This window comes from Endocarpon pusillum, assembly GCF_000464535.1.
Source record: "Endocarpon pusillum Z07020 unplaced genomic scaffold scaffold4044, whole genome shotgun sequence".
Taxonomy (NCBI): domain Eukaryota; kingdom Fungi; phylum Ascomycota; class Eurotiomycetes; order Verrucariales; family Verrucariaceae; genus Endocarpon; species Endocarpon pusillum.
In genome coordinates this window covers 145,071-160,531 of record NW_006916388.1, presented here as the reverse complement: position 1 = coordinate 160,531, position 15,461 = coordinate 145,071, and the positions used below count along the sequence as shown (strand labels likewise).

General features: G+C 50.5%; 7 protein-coding genes across 7 annotated transcripts; 5 read left to right on the top strand and 2 right to left on the bottom strand.

Moving 5' to 3' along the window:
- Positions 1–1,189: 1,189 nt before the first annotated feature.
- On the top strand, positions 1,190–4,625 carry EPUS_03314 (uncharacterized protein; the record flags this gene model as incomplete). Its single annotated transcript, XM_007805137.1, has 3 exons — positions 1,190–1,386; positions 1,440–3,078; positions 3,150–4,625. The coding sequence occupies 3 exons, from the start codon at positions 1,190–1,192 to the stop codon at positions 4,623–4,625; spliced, it is 3,312 nt and encodes a 1,103-aa protein (XP_007803328.1).
- Positions 4,626–5,838: 1,213 nt separating this feature from the next.
- Positions 5,839–7,245, top strand: EPUS_03313 (uncharacterized protein; the record flags this gene model as incomplete). Its single annotated transcript, XM_007805136.1, has 2 exons — positions 5,839–5,921; positions 5,979–7,245. The coding sequence occupies 2 exons, from the start codon at positions 5,839–5,841 to the stop codon at positions 7,243–7,245; spliced, it is 1,350 nt and encodes a 449-aa protein (XP_007803327.1).
- A 467-nt stretch (positions 7,246–7,712) lies between these two features.
- On the bottom strand, positions 7,713–8,556 carry EPUS_03312 (Nascent polypeptide-associated complex subunit beta; the record flags this gene model as incomplete). The annotated part of the gene is made up of 4 exons (XM_007805135.1): positions 7,713–7,972; positions 8,080–8,252; positions 8,286–8,442; positions 8,511–8,556. The coding sequence occupies 4 exons, from the start codon at positions 8,554–8,556 to the stop codon at positions 7,713–7,715; spliced, it is 636 nt and encodes a 211-aa protein (XP_007803326.1).
- Positions 8,557–8,916: 360 nt separating this feature from the next.
- EPUS_03311 (uncharacterized protein) lies at positions 8,917–9,593 on the top strand (the record flags this gene model as incomplete). Its single annotated transcript, XM_007805134.1, has 2 exons — positions 8,917–9,085; positions 9,148–9,593. 2 exons carry the CDS (start codon positions 8,917–8,919, stop codon positions 9,591–9,593), a joined length of 615 nt encoding a protein of 204 aa, XP_007803325.1.
- A 283-nt stretch (positions 9,594–9,876) lies between these two features.
- EPUS_03310 (Saccharopine dehydrogenase) lies at positions 9,877–11,315 on the bottom strand (the record flags this gene model as incomplete). The annotated part of the gene is made up of 3 exons (XM_007805133.1): positions 9,877–10,815; positions 11,026–11,135; positions 11,186–11,315. 3 exons carry the CDS (start codon positions 11,313–11,315, stop codon positions 9,877–9,879), a joined length of 1,179 nt encoding a protein of 392 aa, XP_007803324.1.
- Positions 11,316–11,917: 602 nt separating this feature from the next.
- On the top strand, positions 11,918–12,795 carry EPUS_03309 (uncharacterized protein; the record flags this gene model as incomplete). The annotated part of the gene is made up of 2 exons (XM_007805132.1): positions 11,918–11,978; positions 12,044–12,795. The coding sequence occupies 2 exons, from the start codon at positions 11,918–11,920 to the stop codon at positions 12,793–12,795; spliced, it is 813 nt and encodes a 270-aa protein (XP_007803323.1).
- A 1,805-nt stretch (positions 12,796–14,600) lies between these two features.
- EPUS_03308 (uncharacterized protein) lies at positions 14,601–15,429 on the top strand (the record flags this gene model as incomplete). The annotated part of the gene is made up of 2 exons (XM_007805131.1): positions 14,601–15,385; positions 15,411–15,429. 2 exons carry the CDS (start codon positions 14,601–14,603, stop codon positions 15,427–15,429), a joined length of 804 nt encoding a protein of 267 aa, XP_007803322.1.
- Positions 15,430–15,461: the final 32 nt, after the last annotated feature.

Genomic DNA, 15,461 nt, shown 5'->3' with positions numbered 1-15,461 from the left:
GAAGAGCCACGGGGACAGTGAAGAGAAATAATTGACGGGTCTTGGTGAGAGGCGGTTGGCTCGGGATTTTCTTGCTACTTGCACAGGCGTGGTGGACGCTGGATGGACATCTTCTTTGTCCGGTCCTCAGCCGCAGTCTTTGGAATGAATGTTGTTCCTGTTGCTGCCTCGGTTTGTGGGCTGGTGAACTGGGTAGACGGGTGGTTAGACAGAGTGGTGAAATGCCCGAGGGCGGTATCGGCGCAGGGCTCCGCAGGGGGAGAAGGAGAACTGCCAAGTGGTGGGAAGTCGTTATGATCGAGGAGGCTGCTGGAGATTTCTGCCTGTAAACAAGGAGAGGTAGGCTACTGATATGTTAGTCATGTTTTAACCGTAGTGCAGCATCTTTCAAAACAGATAATTTCATGGTGGAGTATGTCTTCAAGTTCCGAGCATCTGAACAATGGCAGAAGCGTTTCAAAGGCCCTCTCGGACATCTGATATGATAGAAATCGCAGCAGACGTAAAAGAAGAAGCGGAAAGTCGTCCAATGCCTTCGATATCATCCCGTTCGACATGAACCAGGTATTGTTCACCATGTCCGCTAGTTTGATATGTGGAGGTTAGTTTCGTGGCAACATCTCACTTACTGTGCAATCTTGCACTGGAACCGCGGAATCGGCGTACCATTGTAGATCTTTAAGATATAGCCAAGACGGGTTGCAGTCACAACTTCAAAGACAGTGCTGTTGACTGTAAAGCTCTTGCATTCTTAAGAGCAACGACCCTGTGAAAAGGATGAGTGCTCCATGTCCTTGGATGGAGAGATAGAAGGGTGTGAGGAAGCCGCACGCTGAACTTCCTGCTTCGCATTGTAAAGGTCCTCGGAACACTTGTGACCACCACCACCGCAAGGAACACTTCTTGAGGATAAACCCGGGTCACAGGCCAGAGCAGTCTGCCCACATTCTCAAATTTTGGCATCTCTTACCTTTACCTTTTTCCAGCTTCGTTGCATGACCCTTCTTATCCACGACAAATCCTTCTCCACCATCGTGGAACCTGCAACTTACCTGCACAGCTTCCATTGTTTCTCCTGTAGCCATTGCCTGCCGCTTTCGATAGTATTTACCAGCTGTCCTTCGTCAAACATAGTTTGCGGGCCATCATCCAAGGCACATCTTGAGACTCGTCCGGGTCATCCACCAAGATGTTTCCCAAACTCTTCAACCCGAATCCGAATATCGGTCTTCGGATCCCTCCCACCAACTACAGAATCTTCGCAAAAAAGGCAAAGCTCCAAGATGCCAAACCCAACTTCCTGTGGCCAATCCAGCAGCTCAAAAAAACGGCAGTCAACTTGCTGAAGACCGCACTAACAAAAGCAAAGGAACAACCTGATCAACTGTGCGACTTTGGCTGTCCTCTCCACCAGCATTCCTCACTAACACGGTCAACAGACATTTCACCCTCAGCAACTCGCCTCTGGCCAAGAACAGTCAAAAGAAGCCTGATCAAACCTCGCCCAGAGAGCGTGCTAAAACAGCTGCGCTCCACGAGAATTCGAAAAACTTCCTACCGGCTATACTGGACGCGTTCCTAGATGGAAAGAACTGCGAGGATGAAGATTTTCCAGTCCGTTTATGGACTGGACCTACGCCTTCCACTTGCGCTTCCTCCAATAGAACGGATTCAACATTCGCAGATCCACACTTCAAGCCGAAGCCGCTCGAGTGTATGAGCGCAATGCTTAAGGACTGGCCCCCTGAGAAGGTAACTGCATATTTTGCTTGGTGCGAAAATACAGCTTGGGACCCTCCAGATGAGGACGCGGGGCTGGAATATGACCCAGACAACCCGCTGCCCTCTAAATTTGTTTATGAGAGCTTCTTCAATAAAGCCAACAATCAAGACGGCGATATTATGGACGTTGATCAAAATCTCCCGGCCGAGGACAAAGCAGAAGACCCTATGACAGGTATCACCGGAGACCTCTTCGCCGAACCCGAAGACGACGAAGAGATGACAGATTCGTCTGAACTGCCAATCGAAGATTGGTATGACTCCACCATTGCACCATTCACCACTAGGAATCGTAACCTTCCAGCTCTACTTTCGGTCTCCAAACCTCGCCATTCAGTAGAAGCCGTGCCGCGTCATCAGGACATGAACAATGTTGCAGCTACTGGAGTTCCTGGTTTGGGCATGCTTGAAGACGACAACCGTCCTCAACCACCTCTGACCCAGACTGGTTCCTCCGGCGCAACGCCTGGTTTGAGCCTGTTTCCAGGCAGCAACCCTTCTCAACCACCTTGTTCGGATCAATCCGATTCTCCTCGCGCGATGTCTGGCTTGAACATGCTTCAGAGCGAGAGTCAGCCTGAACAACATTCTTCTTCTAAAGCACCGAAGGCTTCTCCTTCTCAGTCTAAGTCATATCCGCTAGCTCCTGTCACTAGCGTGACCCAGCACGAATCCTTTTTCCAATATAGGCACACGCCATTGGTCCGTCTGTCCTCGAACAGAGGCAGTGATACTGCAACTTCTTCGGTACCTGGTCTGGATAACGAGGTTGAAGACCAAACTTTTGGGCCAGATCCTCTCTCTCCGGAAGGCCAGCCATCGATGATTGCTCTGCGTGGAGGGATCATCACTATGAGCATCAAGTCTGACAGGGGTTATGACTTGTTTAAAGATGTACCACTGACAGCAGGCGTTAGGAGGAGGATGCCAGCGGATTATATGCTGTATCCGATGCCAAAGCGAATTTGCCTTCCCGCAAAGTCTAGCTCTTCTACAGATGAGTCAGCTTCCAAAACGAGACGGATCAGCGGTATTCATGACGACTTGCTAGAATATCAAAATACCGAGTCGGACCAGGTCGCTGCAAGTCAAACAGGCTCCAGGACGAAGTCCCCGGGTAATGCTAAGTCGAGTTCGGCTCTTCAGGGGCGTCGCATGAAAGTTCCATCCCGTCCGTCCGCACTATCCAGCAAAGGCGCAATCCGTCCCGGCAAAGCAGTTTCCTTGTCAGCTCTTCGAAGTAAAGTCCGACCGGCAATGCAAAGTGGCGCAGGACTTCACAAGGAATTTGGATCAGTGGCCAACGCTGACACGAACTCAGCGTCAATCGACCAATCGACAGACCTGCCTGCTAAGAGCAGCATAAGCGCTCCTTTGCACCTCAAGCGATCAAGAAGCAAGCGACATCATCCTCAGCTGCAGCCAATCATTCATCTCAGCAAGCCGTCCCCCCTTCCACGAAGTTTGCACCATCAAAGAAGCCCGGCTCTTTCGGAACCAGCACTTCCAAGAGTAATGCGATTCCATCAAACTCAATTGCTTCCGGCAGTGACGCCATGGGAATTGACACGCCTCCCACAGCCTCTTCGCAGTCTGCCAAGCCGAGCAGTACAGGTGTGAATAATCAGATGAGCAATGTTGTCGCTTCAAGCCCAGATGCCCACGGACTTCTCAGCTCGGGCCTTGGCTCGACTTCCACACACTTTGTTCAGCCCAAAAAGCCCGGGACCTGGCTCAACCCAAAACCGAAGAGAGATGCAGTGCCTGTCGTGCCTGCCGCTCCAGTCGTTGCCACTTCGGAACGTTCTGATTCTACTATGGGACTCGATGTGCCTGTCAGTTCGGCTTCTGCCTCTTCCAATGAATCAGTTGCAGCTGTGCAAGTTGATAAGTCTAAAACCTTTGCTCCAAAGCCTTTCACACCAGTGCCTGCTGGAGATGGAAGGGCAACCCGAGGCAGCGGCACCGCGCGACGAGCTGGCCAAGCACCAGCACGCAGAGCTGCACCGACTGGCAAAAACATTTCTGAAGCTCGGCACATCGGTCGCACCAAAGGTGGCTTCCGAGACAGAAGTGACAAGGAGCGCAAAGAACTCGAGGGCATGTTGAACCAGGTGCCAGACCAGTTCAAAATTGACGTGCACAAAGTGATACAGTCACAAGTGTGTGACACCGTGCCGGGACTATCTGACGAGAGAGTGAGAAGCATTCCTGACCTTGCAAAGACAGGCGTTGGCGCAAGCGTCGGACCACATCCTTTCGCGGACAAGTTCCGATCGAAAGCAGACAACGGCCGAGATATAGCGTATTTTCGCGAGCTCAGGCAGGAGATGCCTCAAGTATGGTTGCACCTGATCACGATGGTTCTGCAATCAGGGCGTAGCCCAAAGGATATCTTTGACAACGAATGCGACGCAATTCTTGGGGCAGAGTGGGTGACCGACCTCGAGCGCATTGATAGAGTTGCGAGAGAAGGCAGTGCCGCAGACTCAAAAGCATTCTTTACTCGCGAGGATGTTTCAATGACTCTTCGACCCACATTCGATCACGCCGTCGACAAAATGACCAAGGATGGCTGTAAAGTCTTTGAAATGGCTGTCAAGAATTGGGTCAAACATGACAAGTCTGGTGGCAACAAAGATTTGTTCCTCCAATGCCTTGAGCGAGCTGGCTGGATACAGGCTCACTCACACCTGACCAGGTTCATGGGTTGGGCAACAGGAGACGCCCCGCCAGCGATCAAGAGAGCCTGCTTTAATCATTTCAGATGGGCCTTTCCTAGAATGCTCCGTGCTGTTTCAACCGAAAGACTCGAAAAGACGCAGCCCTCCACAGTTGGATAAGGATGAATTACCGGTTGACCCCCCTACATGCACATTTGGCGCTTCACAACATCTCGACCATTGGTGCAGAATGTTGCTTGTAGTCACCGGGTTCAGCGGCATATTTCCAGCGTTTCATGCGGAAAAACACTCAAAGCATTACTGTCTAGCTCAAAGCTGATAAGCCCTTGGCGAGGAGACCTACATCGCTGTAGAGTCCATACCCCCTCGTTCCATATTGTTCTCATGATGATTCATACTCCTTGATCGACAAAGTCCTTCAGGTGAACCTCAGAACCCACTTCATATTTCTTGTCTTGCAAGTTGCTCACACGGGATGCGCCGTCATTGACCTCCAATACGGGATGGTCAGGTCCATGAGATTGTCTTTACTGTTGGTCTGTTATTGCTTTGGTCCCAAACGACTCGTCTTAGACCCCTTAGTGTGTAGGAGGTCAGGTGGTACGGAATGGACTTTCACCTCGTTGTGTGATGACGATGGTTGGGTGGACTTTCACCTCGTGTGAATACGATGGTTGGAGGAATTACAGTCGACCCCCGGCACGGGAGGTCCGCTTTCGTGCAGGATCCTTTTCAAGCAAGATCATCCTCGAATGAAAGCAGATGGCAAGGGAGTTGTTCCGGTGGATGTTGTTCTACGAGGGCATGCGAAGAAAGTGGATAGGATGAGTCTGCGCGTGGAAGCGATGATACTTGCTAGTGACTTTGTACTCAGACTGTTATGTAACTCATGCCAGTGACAATGAAATTGATGCTTGTAAAGCAGTATGAATTTCGGTACTGAAGACTTGCACCAGTGACTGTAGACTGTAGACTGTAGACTGTAGATGAGAAATGCAGATGTTGTCCCAAGATCTTCATTACATACATGCATGTACTGTACGTATGTAGTACGTCGTACGTATGTAGTACATCGCTTGTGGAACCACCGCGTAGTAGCTGCCAAGCCCGTCAATGTTTACGCTTCAAGTTGCGCTATAAAGTTAGAGTGAAGCAGTCTCTTGAACCGATATTGCATGCTCCAGGGGATTAAGAGCATGCTATAGTGTTACGCGCCCTGAGCCTGTCCGCTGTATCTGCCTACTTTCTAATCTTGCTTGTATCCAGTTCTGCACAAGCCCTCCGCCCATCTCGACAGTTCGGAAACCTTCTGGAAATGAGCCATCAAGACATAGACATTTGAGAAACCCTTCTACCTTTTCTACTGCGCAAGATGGAGGTCCATGCTGTGCTGCCTGAAGAGCGAGCAAGAGATGAACAAGGGAATATCCTTCCGTGGGGATACCGATATCTAGAGTGAGAGTATATGTTTCCTCAGCGTGATTCCGGTTTTGCTGACTCGACAATCACCAGTTCTTCTCGAAACCCTCGCCTTCCTCCCGAAGAGTCTGGCCCTTTCGGCAAGAATCGTACTACAAGATATACTGGCTCAAGATCTTCAAGGACGAGGACTGGCACCACTCCCGTGCGACAAAAAGAGAATCCCACCGTGGCAGAATTTGGGCGACTCTTTGCCAAAGAACAAAAAGAGGAAGAAGAACGGCAGTCAAAGAACACCCTACCAAGTACAAGCTCTGGAGATGTGCCGAAGCCTCTTGCACCTCCGGAAGGTGTCGCGACAGAATGCCTCATCTATGGATATGCCTCCAAAGCATCAGAGTGGAAAGTGCTGTCCAAATATGAGCGCATCGTTGCGCCCTCATACATATGCGAAGACTACCCAAGAGACGACCCGAACCTCGCTCTGACGTCTTCCAATGTATTTTCAAACTCTGTCGTCGTGCATAGAAAGCTCACCAAAGACGCTCTGCGTAAAAGCCGCGTCTACAAAGGAGGCAACCACTGGATCAAAGTAACTTTCGACACCTACCAAGCAGCCGAACGAGCATGCTTCTACTCCCCACAGGAAATCGAAGACCACCTTGTCTTCTGCGAGATGTGGCAGGGTCGACCTCCATTCTCAGACACGCCCCTTATTAAAGGCAGCCACCCAGCCAACGAGCACCAGCGAAACGCAAACGCCAAACTCCGCACCCTCACCACCTCGCAAACCACCAGCTTTCTCCAACCAGGCGTCGAATCAGCAATCGCCGGTTTTGAGCGCGCCACACAAACCCTCCCCCGCTCCTTCACAGCCCAAGACGTCCAATACGGTCAACCCCAACCGCCAGTAACAACCCGAGACGACACCTCCATCCCTTCCCCACAATCCCAATCCTCAACAACCGCCTCTTCAGCAACAGCAACGGCCATCGACGCCCCTCCTTCCCAGCCCCAACAACAACTCTCCTCCTCTCTACACCCAACCTCAACCCTCCGCTCCCGCTCTGTCCCCTCCCTCCCGACCACACTTCAAACCCCCCACTCTCCCTCCTCATCATCCAGAGAATACATGACCGCGATCCCCACCGTCCGCAAAGCCGTCCTGCGCCCAATCTCCGAGGCCCTCCTCCCCCAACCCACCCTCACAACCCGCATCCTCCGCCACATCCCCATTCTATCCTGGTTCGTCGCCAGCAGCAGCAAGGCTATCGGTGGCCAGGACTGGATCGGAGACGGCCCCGTACTGACCGAGGATGGGAAGTGGGACGAGGAGAGGAACGGATGTGAGTTCTGTTAGATTGATTGAGCTGGCGACGGGGGAGTGCGAGGATAAAGGCTTTGATGGCATGGTTGTGTTTTTAAGAAGAATATGGATATAGCATTTCAGGTTAGCGGCAATTTGTATTGGCTTCCATCCTGCTGGTAGAGAGTGGCCAGACCAGGCGTGGGAGAATCAGCAAAGACCTATGGATATACGTCTTACCTGGGGGTCATGATCTATCATACTCAGAATAAAACGGGCAGCGGCAGCATTGTAGCAGACTCAATTTGCAGGTTCATTGTTGCAGAGTTTGCGCCTTTGGCGATGCAATATATCGCAATGCACATTGATCTTCGTGGTCTCTCTGATAGAGCAGTCGAGTATAGCCAACTCAATTCACCAGTAGACGGGTAGCAGCCTCCCTTTGAAACTCAGATAGCCAGCCAGCCGCAACGTGCGTCTTGTCGCTATTCGATCCTCTCAATACGAACCCTTCTCACACTTCATTCAACCTTCCCCTCAAAGTTCTCTCCCTCCACCAGATCCGGGATCTCGTCGTCATCGTCCCCGCCCTCTCCGTCCTTCTTCCCCCCCTCAGCACCCTCCTTCTTCTGCATGCTCTGATAGCTCTCGGCTAGCCTCCGTAGGCTGGCCAGACTGTCTGGGCCGAGCTGGTTGAGGATTCCCGGTACGAGCTCGGTGAGTTCCTTGTCCTCGCCGTTGCCGTAGATGGCGAACGTGTTGGAGGGGACGGAGGCGTGGACTGTCATCACAAGTTAACCTGGATACTAGGGAATCTCTAAACAGGTTGCTGTGTCCTTGAGAACGAGGAGGGGTCGGTGAGGTATGGGCGAGTGTATATATATATACCTTTAGGAGCGGCGAAATGAATGACGTTTCCGTCTTCCTTGAACATGTTCACCTCTTCTATCGCCTGGATGGGCTGGACATTGAGTTTCTTGAGCGAGGTCTGCAGTTTCTTATCATCTGTTCCCGACGATTTGTGCACCTTCTTGGTCCGACGTCTTGGCGTTCCCTTCCCTCTGCAGTGCTGAGTCAGTATAGCTCATGGAGACACGTTGTCGTTGTCGGGTAAAGGTGGTGGTGGGTGGAGGTGTTTTCCTAGTGGAGATTCCAAGTTTTGCAAGTCCGCACTTCGGACCGAGCGAGAGATGAATTGAGACTGAGAAGTACGTACCCTGAAGGCGAAGAAATCTGTCAGCTTGAAAACAACTAAATGTCATGTGCGGACATCATAATGCTAGTTAGAGGAAGTAGTTCCGTGGGTGTGGTTGACCTACCAATGCGAACACTCTGCTGCAATTTCTTAAGCTTTTCCTGGTCCATAATGAGACCGAAAGCCTCCTATACTAGCTCTTGAGCTCAACAGAAGCTTCTCGTTCGAGTAGGGTGGAATTCAAGAGGCGGACAGAATTGGAGGTGGACTTAGTCCTGCGCTCCCTTATTAGTTTAGGTATCTTGCAACCAGGACGCGGCGGTCGACCGAGGACTCACGATTAGAAAGTAGGTGACAGGCTCAAGAAGAAACGAGTGAGAAGATTCGTTCTTCCGCCCTCGGGTAGCTTTCGAGGGTCGAGCATGCAAGTTCTCAATGGAGCCTCTTGCAGGTTGTGATATTCTTGGCACTGGGGGTAAGCTCTCGGGATCGTCCGAGGTGGAAGGCTATGCCCTAACTACGTTTTGGGAATGCTCCCGAGTCCCGACAGCCTCTGGTCCCTACCATCACACTTACCCCCTTCCAATCATTCAGACTATGTCTATTCGAATGGAATGATCACGTCCTACCTACGGACGGGCTTCACAAGGTTGCTTCGTCGAGAACATCATCCAGGGTGTCATGATCCACCAACTCACCGTTGGTTCACAAGCACCACTCGTCAAGCAAACAAGCCCCTTCCGCCGCGACCAACCTCCCAGACGGAGACCTACATCATGTCTACCTCAAGGGCTCTGGACCAGGCGGTCAAAAGATCAACAAGACGAACTCCGCCGTGCAGATAACTCACATACCTACCGGCATTGTTGTCAAATCCCAAGCCACGCGCTCGCGCTCTCAGAACTACAAGATCGCAAGGCAGATCCTGGCAGAGAAGATCGAGCACTTGGAGAAAGGGGGTGAAAGTAGGTTGAGCAAGAAGGTGGAAAAGACGGGTACGCAGAAGAGGAGCAGGGAAAAGAAGGCTAGAAGGAAATACCGCGCGCTGGAGGCTGCAAAGAATGGACAAGTGGAGGACGATGATCGACGAGAACCAGGGTCTCACGCGGAAGCAGTACGGGAAGAATCAGGTGACCCGGTCGCTTGTCACGGTAAGAATCGCTCACAAGAAGAGAGGAAGACGAGAGAAGATAATGTTGGGATTTGACGGAAGCGCACAACTTCACGGTCTTATATGCCTCGAAGGAAGGTATGAAAGCCTCACATGGGCTCGAGCAACGATAGAGAGCTTGCCCTTCATATAACCTCTCAAGGAGACGAACAGCTCCAACACGACACCGTGCGCATCTCGACTTCTATGCATGTACCGGCAATTATTTGGCTGCAACCACCCAAGGAGACAAAGTCTCCTGAATAGCAGTATCATCTCTCATTGCTCGGAACAGTGGTCTTTGCTCATGAGTCATAGCCCAATTGAACCCCGTATATCATCATGCCACTGTCTTCTCCACCATCTCAATGCCCCATTTCTCCTTCGACTCCTTAAGGAGGGGCTCTGCAAGACTCCATTTCACCGGAGCAAGGATGCCTCTCTCAGATATCCTGCCATCCAGGACCATCAGGCAAGCAACACCACAAGGAACTCCAACCAGCCTAGCCATCGAGCTATAACCTTTCGGATCACCATAATCACATAGTTTGGAAGTCCTGGTCTCTTTGCTGCCGTCCTTATGCTCAGTACCAAATTTGTGCTGAAGCATCACCATATCCCTCTCGCCCTTCTCATACTGCATTTTTTGTTCCAGCCTCGCGCATAAAGTGTCAAGTGGGGTTCCCTTGGGCTGGATTGCTTCGTTGGAGAAAAGTCCGATCCAGCGAAGACCGGCAAGTATTCGATCCCTTTCCGAGTTGTCCATGAACTTCGTCTTCGAAGAAATAGCCCATGTCAAATCCGGCTCTTTCGCGCTAGATGCCTTCAGGATCTGCTTCGTCGCTTCTGCCCATGACAGAGGGTTGTCACTTGGCTGCAGAAAGTCATGCTTCTCTTCGGATAGAAAGCCAATATCAACTAGCACGCGCACGAATTCCGGAAAGCCTTGGTACCTGAGCGTACCTCGAATGAGTGTTTGCGCCTCTGGAATATCATATCGCTCCTTGAATGATGTTGAGTCTTTGTTCGGATATGCAACAAAGGCGAATTCAGGATAGATAAGATACGGCTTTGATGTACCCATCAATTCTGGACCTGGTATTTCCTCGACCTTCCCATCCTGATAGTACTTCGCGTCATTCCGTAGTGCTAGAAGGACACTACGACTTGACCAGGGAAACTTATAGCCCAGTGGGTTGTCCGACGCTTCTGGGGCTGGAACGTCCACCACAATAAGATAGGAAAGAAGTGATCTTGCCGCCAGCTTTGTGGACTTCCTCTACAGTCTTAACAGCGTAGAGATGATCAATGCCTGGGTCGAGGCGATTTCATTCAAGACCGTGATGCCTGCCTCTTTGACTTCCTTTTCTAATTCGAGCATTGACGGGAAACGTACGATGTAGTAACAACATTTTTCTTCTTGCGGATGGCAGACTTGATGACAGTTGCATGGAAGGTGTATGGTATTAAGCTAATGACAAGATTCGACCTTTGCTACTGCGGCGTCAAGAGCTTCTGTGTCTGAGACATCAAGAGAGATAGGATGAACGTTGCCAAAACCAGCAGCAAGCCCTTGGGCAGACTCGAGAGTTCGGCAAGCTGCATCAATGTCAGTACCACCTGGTGTCTTATTCAGTAGCCTGACTTACCAACTGTGACATCGACACCAGTGTCGGAGAGAATCTGGACAGTAGGTTCGGTGACAAACCCAGCCCCAAGGAGCAGAGCCTTTTTAGAGAGACCAAGCTTGGGAAGAAGTGATTGCAAAGCAGCCGCCATGTTTGTTGGTTCGAAAGGTTAGACAGCGAAGTAGGAACCAAGACGTCGTGATTGTGTAGTCTTATCTCTAAGATTTCGGGTCACCAAGAGCTCTACGGAGCGCTTGGGAATGAGGAATGATCGGCAATACATAACGCAAATTCGGATTGTGCCTGCCAAGATTTCATCCCCCTGGTGCCCCTTTCGATTGTGTCAGACCAGATTGAACCCTGAAAGACATATTGAACGGGGAGGACACCCACCTCACACCACACCCTACCAAGATAAATATTCATTGGACTGGAGCCTCCAACAAGGATCGCTTCCTCAGCCCGCTGGCTGTGGTCCTCACTATGACTTATTGTTGGTGTAACCCATCTGCCTGGCACACCCACATCTACGGGCGAGGTAAAATCCGATAGATCACGTCACTTGATACATAATGCAACCATGATCAGCTCGGATCTTCTGCGCTAGGCTACTGACCGACTGTCAGAACCGAGCTCTGTGGAAATAAATATCATCGCGTCGATCAGTTTGAACGGTTCCACTGTCTCCAAATTCCATGCTTCACTCAGAGAGAAGCTGCTGGGGACCATCCCTACGATTCAATTGCTGCAACCATGCCCTCGTTCAAGGAATACTCGCTAACCTTGGCAGAGCCCCTGCTGTTAATGTCGATGAGTTTGTTCTGTGAATACTACTCCTTAGAAGCCCATAAAGAGAGACACTGACGTATGTACCCCCAGTCTTGGCCTACACGCTGCTCTCCCAGCCACTACTGCTCCTCAAGGCCCCTTCTTCCTTTCGCTCGAAATGGTTCGAGAGAATGTATGTCTATCTTGGACCACAGCTGGCCTCCTCGCCACTACAAATCGACTATATTGAGTCCGTGATGTCGCAGGCACATGGCCTTGTTCTGGAACTAGGTCCTGGTAACGGCGATCAGACGTTCCACTTAAAAGCGAATAAGATTGAAAAAGTCTATGGAGCGGAACCCAATGAGCATTTTCACGCAAGCCTAGTGGCGAAGGCTAAAGAGATAGGACTCGGTGACAAGTACCTGCCAATGAAAGCTGGTGCTGAGCCTCAGAGTCTCCTGCCAGCTCTGCAAGATGCAGGGCTGCTACCTGGAACCATGACTCGACTGCCGGAAGAAGGCGTCTTCGACTCGATCGTGACGATCAAGTCCATGTGTTCGGTGCCACAAGCCCAATTGCCGGAGACGATGGAGGTGATAAGAGCGCTGTTGAAGCCAGGTGGACAGTTTTTGTTCTTCGAGCACCTGCAGAGTGACGCCAGCTTCATCACTCAGTGCTATGTGTGGATATTCAACCTATTTCTGTGGCCGGCTCTAATTGGTGGTTGTCGATTGGATGGCAAGTTGGACAAGGTGATTGCGGGAATGAGTGGTTGGAAAACAAGGAACATGGAGAATATTCGTGAATATCAAGGTCACGAAGTCTTCCGGTACATGCAAGGCGTGTGTACCAAGGCATGATGCTTCGTCGGAGCTGCGAGAGTATACGTTGCACGATCACCAATTGCGAAGAACAAGAAGACAAAAATGCTCAAAGACGAAAAAGTCTGAAACACTTCCAACAAACATGCCGTTTACTAGTACAGATTGTGCTCTAGAGATACTGTACATTCCTCGAGAGGAAGTCTTCCAGTCTCCCCATGCTTGTTCCCAGCAATTGCTGATCGCAGGCATCACTATCCACATGCTAGAACAGGCCACTAAGATAACGAAACGTTTTCTGGCAATCCGGGCACTTATACCTATGATAGAAATTCCAGCCATTGGTGTAGTATTTTGCTCTCACAGCAGGAATAGGCAAGCCCATCGAGTTGATCGCGATTAGCACCACTTTCGCAGACGCCAGACTCGAGATGAATCAGCATAGATGAGAGTACGGCGAACAAACGTTCACACCCATAGCATTCTTGGCATTGGGGAGCATGTGATCTTCGGTGCTGGAGTGATAAGAGTGGATCAGTATCATGGAAGACAAAGGCATACAGTAGAGCAATAGCGCGCAACGAGCCAAATGAGTACAAGCGTCTTCGAACCGATATCAGCATTCACTCACCTGCCACAGATTATTCTGGTTCTCAAAGTATGTTTGACATTGCGAACAGTAATGATGTGCTTCCTCCATGTGGTTTATCAAATCATCAGAGTCGACACCCCATGTCGAGCATTTCAGGCACTGAAAGTGGACAGCATTCATGTGACGGTCGCATTCTTGTTGAGTACCATAGTCGACACCACAGTGCCAGCACAGGTGATGGGCGGAAGAGTTCCCTTGGTGAACATCCCTAGCAGTGCTGCTTACGAAGAGTCGTTGGCACCGGTCGCACCATCTGCCCCAGTGGACAACGGCGTGTCTACAATGTTCGTACAATGTTCGTACAATGCGTGCCGTGACTTGAATGTATGCTCGCACGGATTGCACTTGTAGGCTAAATAATCCCCCCAGATATCGTCTCTGTCTTCCGTGATGGTAAGTAAAGGGTTCCAGCCCATAGTTAGATGATGCTCGGGAACCGAAGCATCAAGCAAGCAATGAACAAAGACGTTGCAGAGGTAGGAGAAGAACAAATCATTCTAAAAAGGAATGGTGGACGATCCTGAATTGAAGCATTACAGCTTTTTCCAAAGCCTTGTTATGGTAGGATCTGGAGAGGGAAAGGGGTAATCACATCTGCTCCTGGGCCGTCGGTTGGAGATTGAGATTGAACTTGAACTTGAACTTGAACTTGAACTTGAACTTCGTGTTTCGTGCTTGGAATTCTTGACGTCAAGTTGCCGAACTACGTAGTAAATTGCTGCCGCTCTCTCAACTGCAACACGCACTACCAAAGTGGAAGTCAGCAGATACAGCATCACAGGAATAATCACAACCAAATTATCACCGTCCACAGCGCTCGTTGATCGATACGCACAAGGCACAGAGAGGCCTTGGGGATACCAATTACATCCATCGAAAGGCTTTATTTACACACTACTGTCACCTTGATTACGGCATCCGAGTCACAACCTTTCCAACACGTGCAGAATTCCACAGGCACTCATAGCGGGATGTGTTGGGAGCGGTGCATTCGCGGCGGTATATTCGGCGAGCGGTGCATTCGGCGTTTGGGTCTTGGCGGGAATTCACCATAGTAATTTGTATGAAGCGTTCCTGATAGTTCCCAATAATTTTTTCCCTCATTGCCATCTCGATTCTGAGCTCTCTGTTACTTCCTAAATAGGTATTGAGATAGATATTCTTGGTGTAGTATCTTGCTATCGTCGTTGCCATGGCCACCCCTTTATGGACTGCTCATCCTGAGTGCCCAGAGCATGTAAAAGCGCAGCTCGAAGCGCGCGTACGGTCCTTCCCCTCCTCCTTCCTGCTCGCCCCTGTCGACGGCGAGGTCTTTGAGAACCCAGATATCTGTCAAGAGCGGCTCCAGGGCTGGGCACTATCGCAGGGTTTTGCTATTGTACGCAAAAGTGGTAGCATGAAGCAAGCGCGCCCGCGGTTCGAATTTCGCTGTATTCATCACGGAGATAATACCCTAGATACTCGTCATTTAGAGCAACATGTGGAGAGAGACGAGGAGAATCGAATTACTAGCCGTCGCAAGCAAGAAGCGACTAGTATCAACGCTCGCAGCTGTCCTTACATGGTCTATCTTGCGTACAAACAAGTCGGCAAGCGTGGATCTGGCATATACGGCCTTGTTCTGGGGATCTCTAGCGATTCTCATAGCCATTTGATGGCTGCGAATCCGTTGAGATACAGAAAAGAGCATGTCAAAACGCTGCCTGCATTTCTGCCTGCTTTGACGCTGGGTAGGTCTCTTCGTACGGCCAATATCTCATATTCTGTGGCCCTCAGAGTGCTTGAGCAGGTAGGTTTTCCTCTGGATCGCAATACCTACTATAACATTCGATCTCGCGCTGTTTCTGCTGAGCATACCGAATTCGCTGGCCTTGTTGTTGCTCTTGAGGAGGCTGGATTCATCTTCGAATGCCGAATCGAGGAGGAGATCGATTCTCAAACTGATACTGTCGTCAACAGGCAGTTACAGCAAGTCTGGTTTGCTCATCCTAAGCAAATTCAGTATGCTCAACGCTTTATAGCAGATTGGACTTTATTTGTTGATGGTACCTTT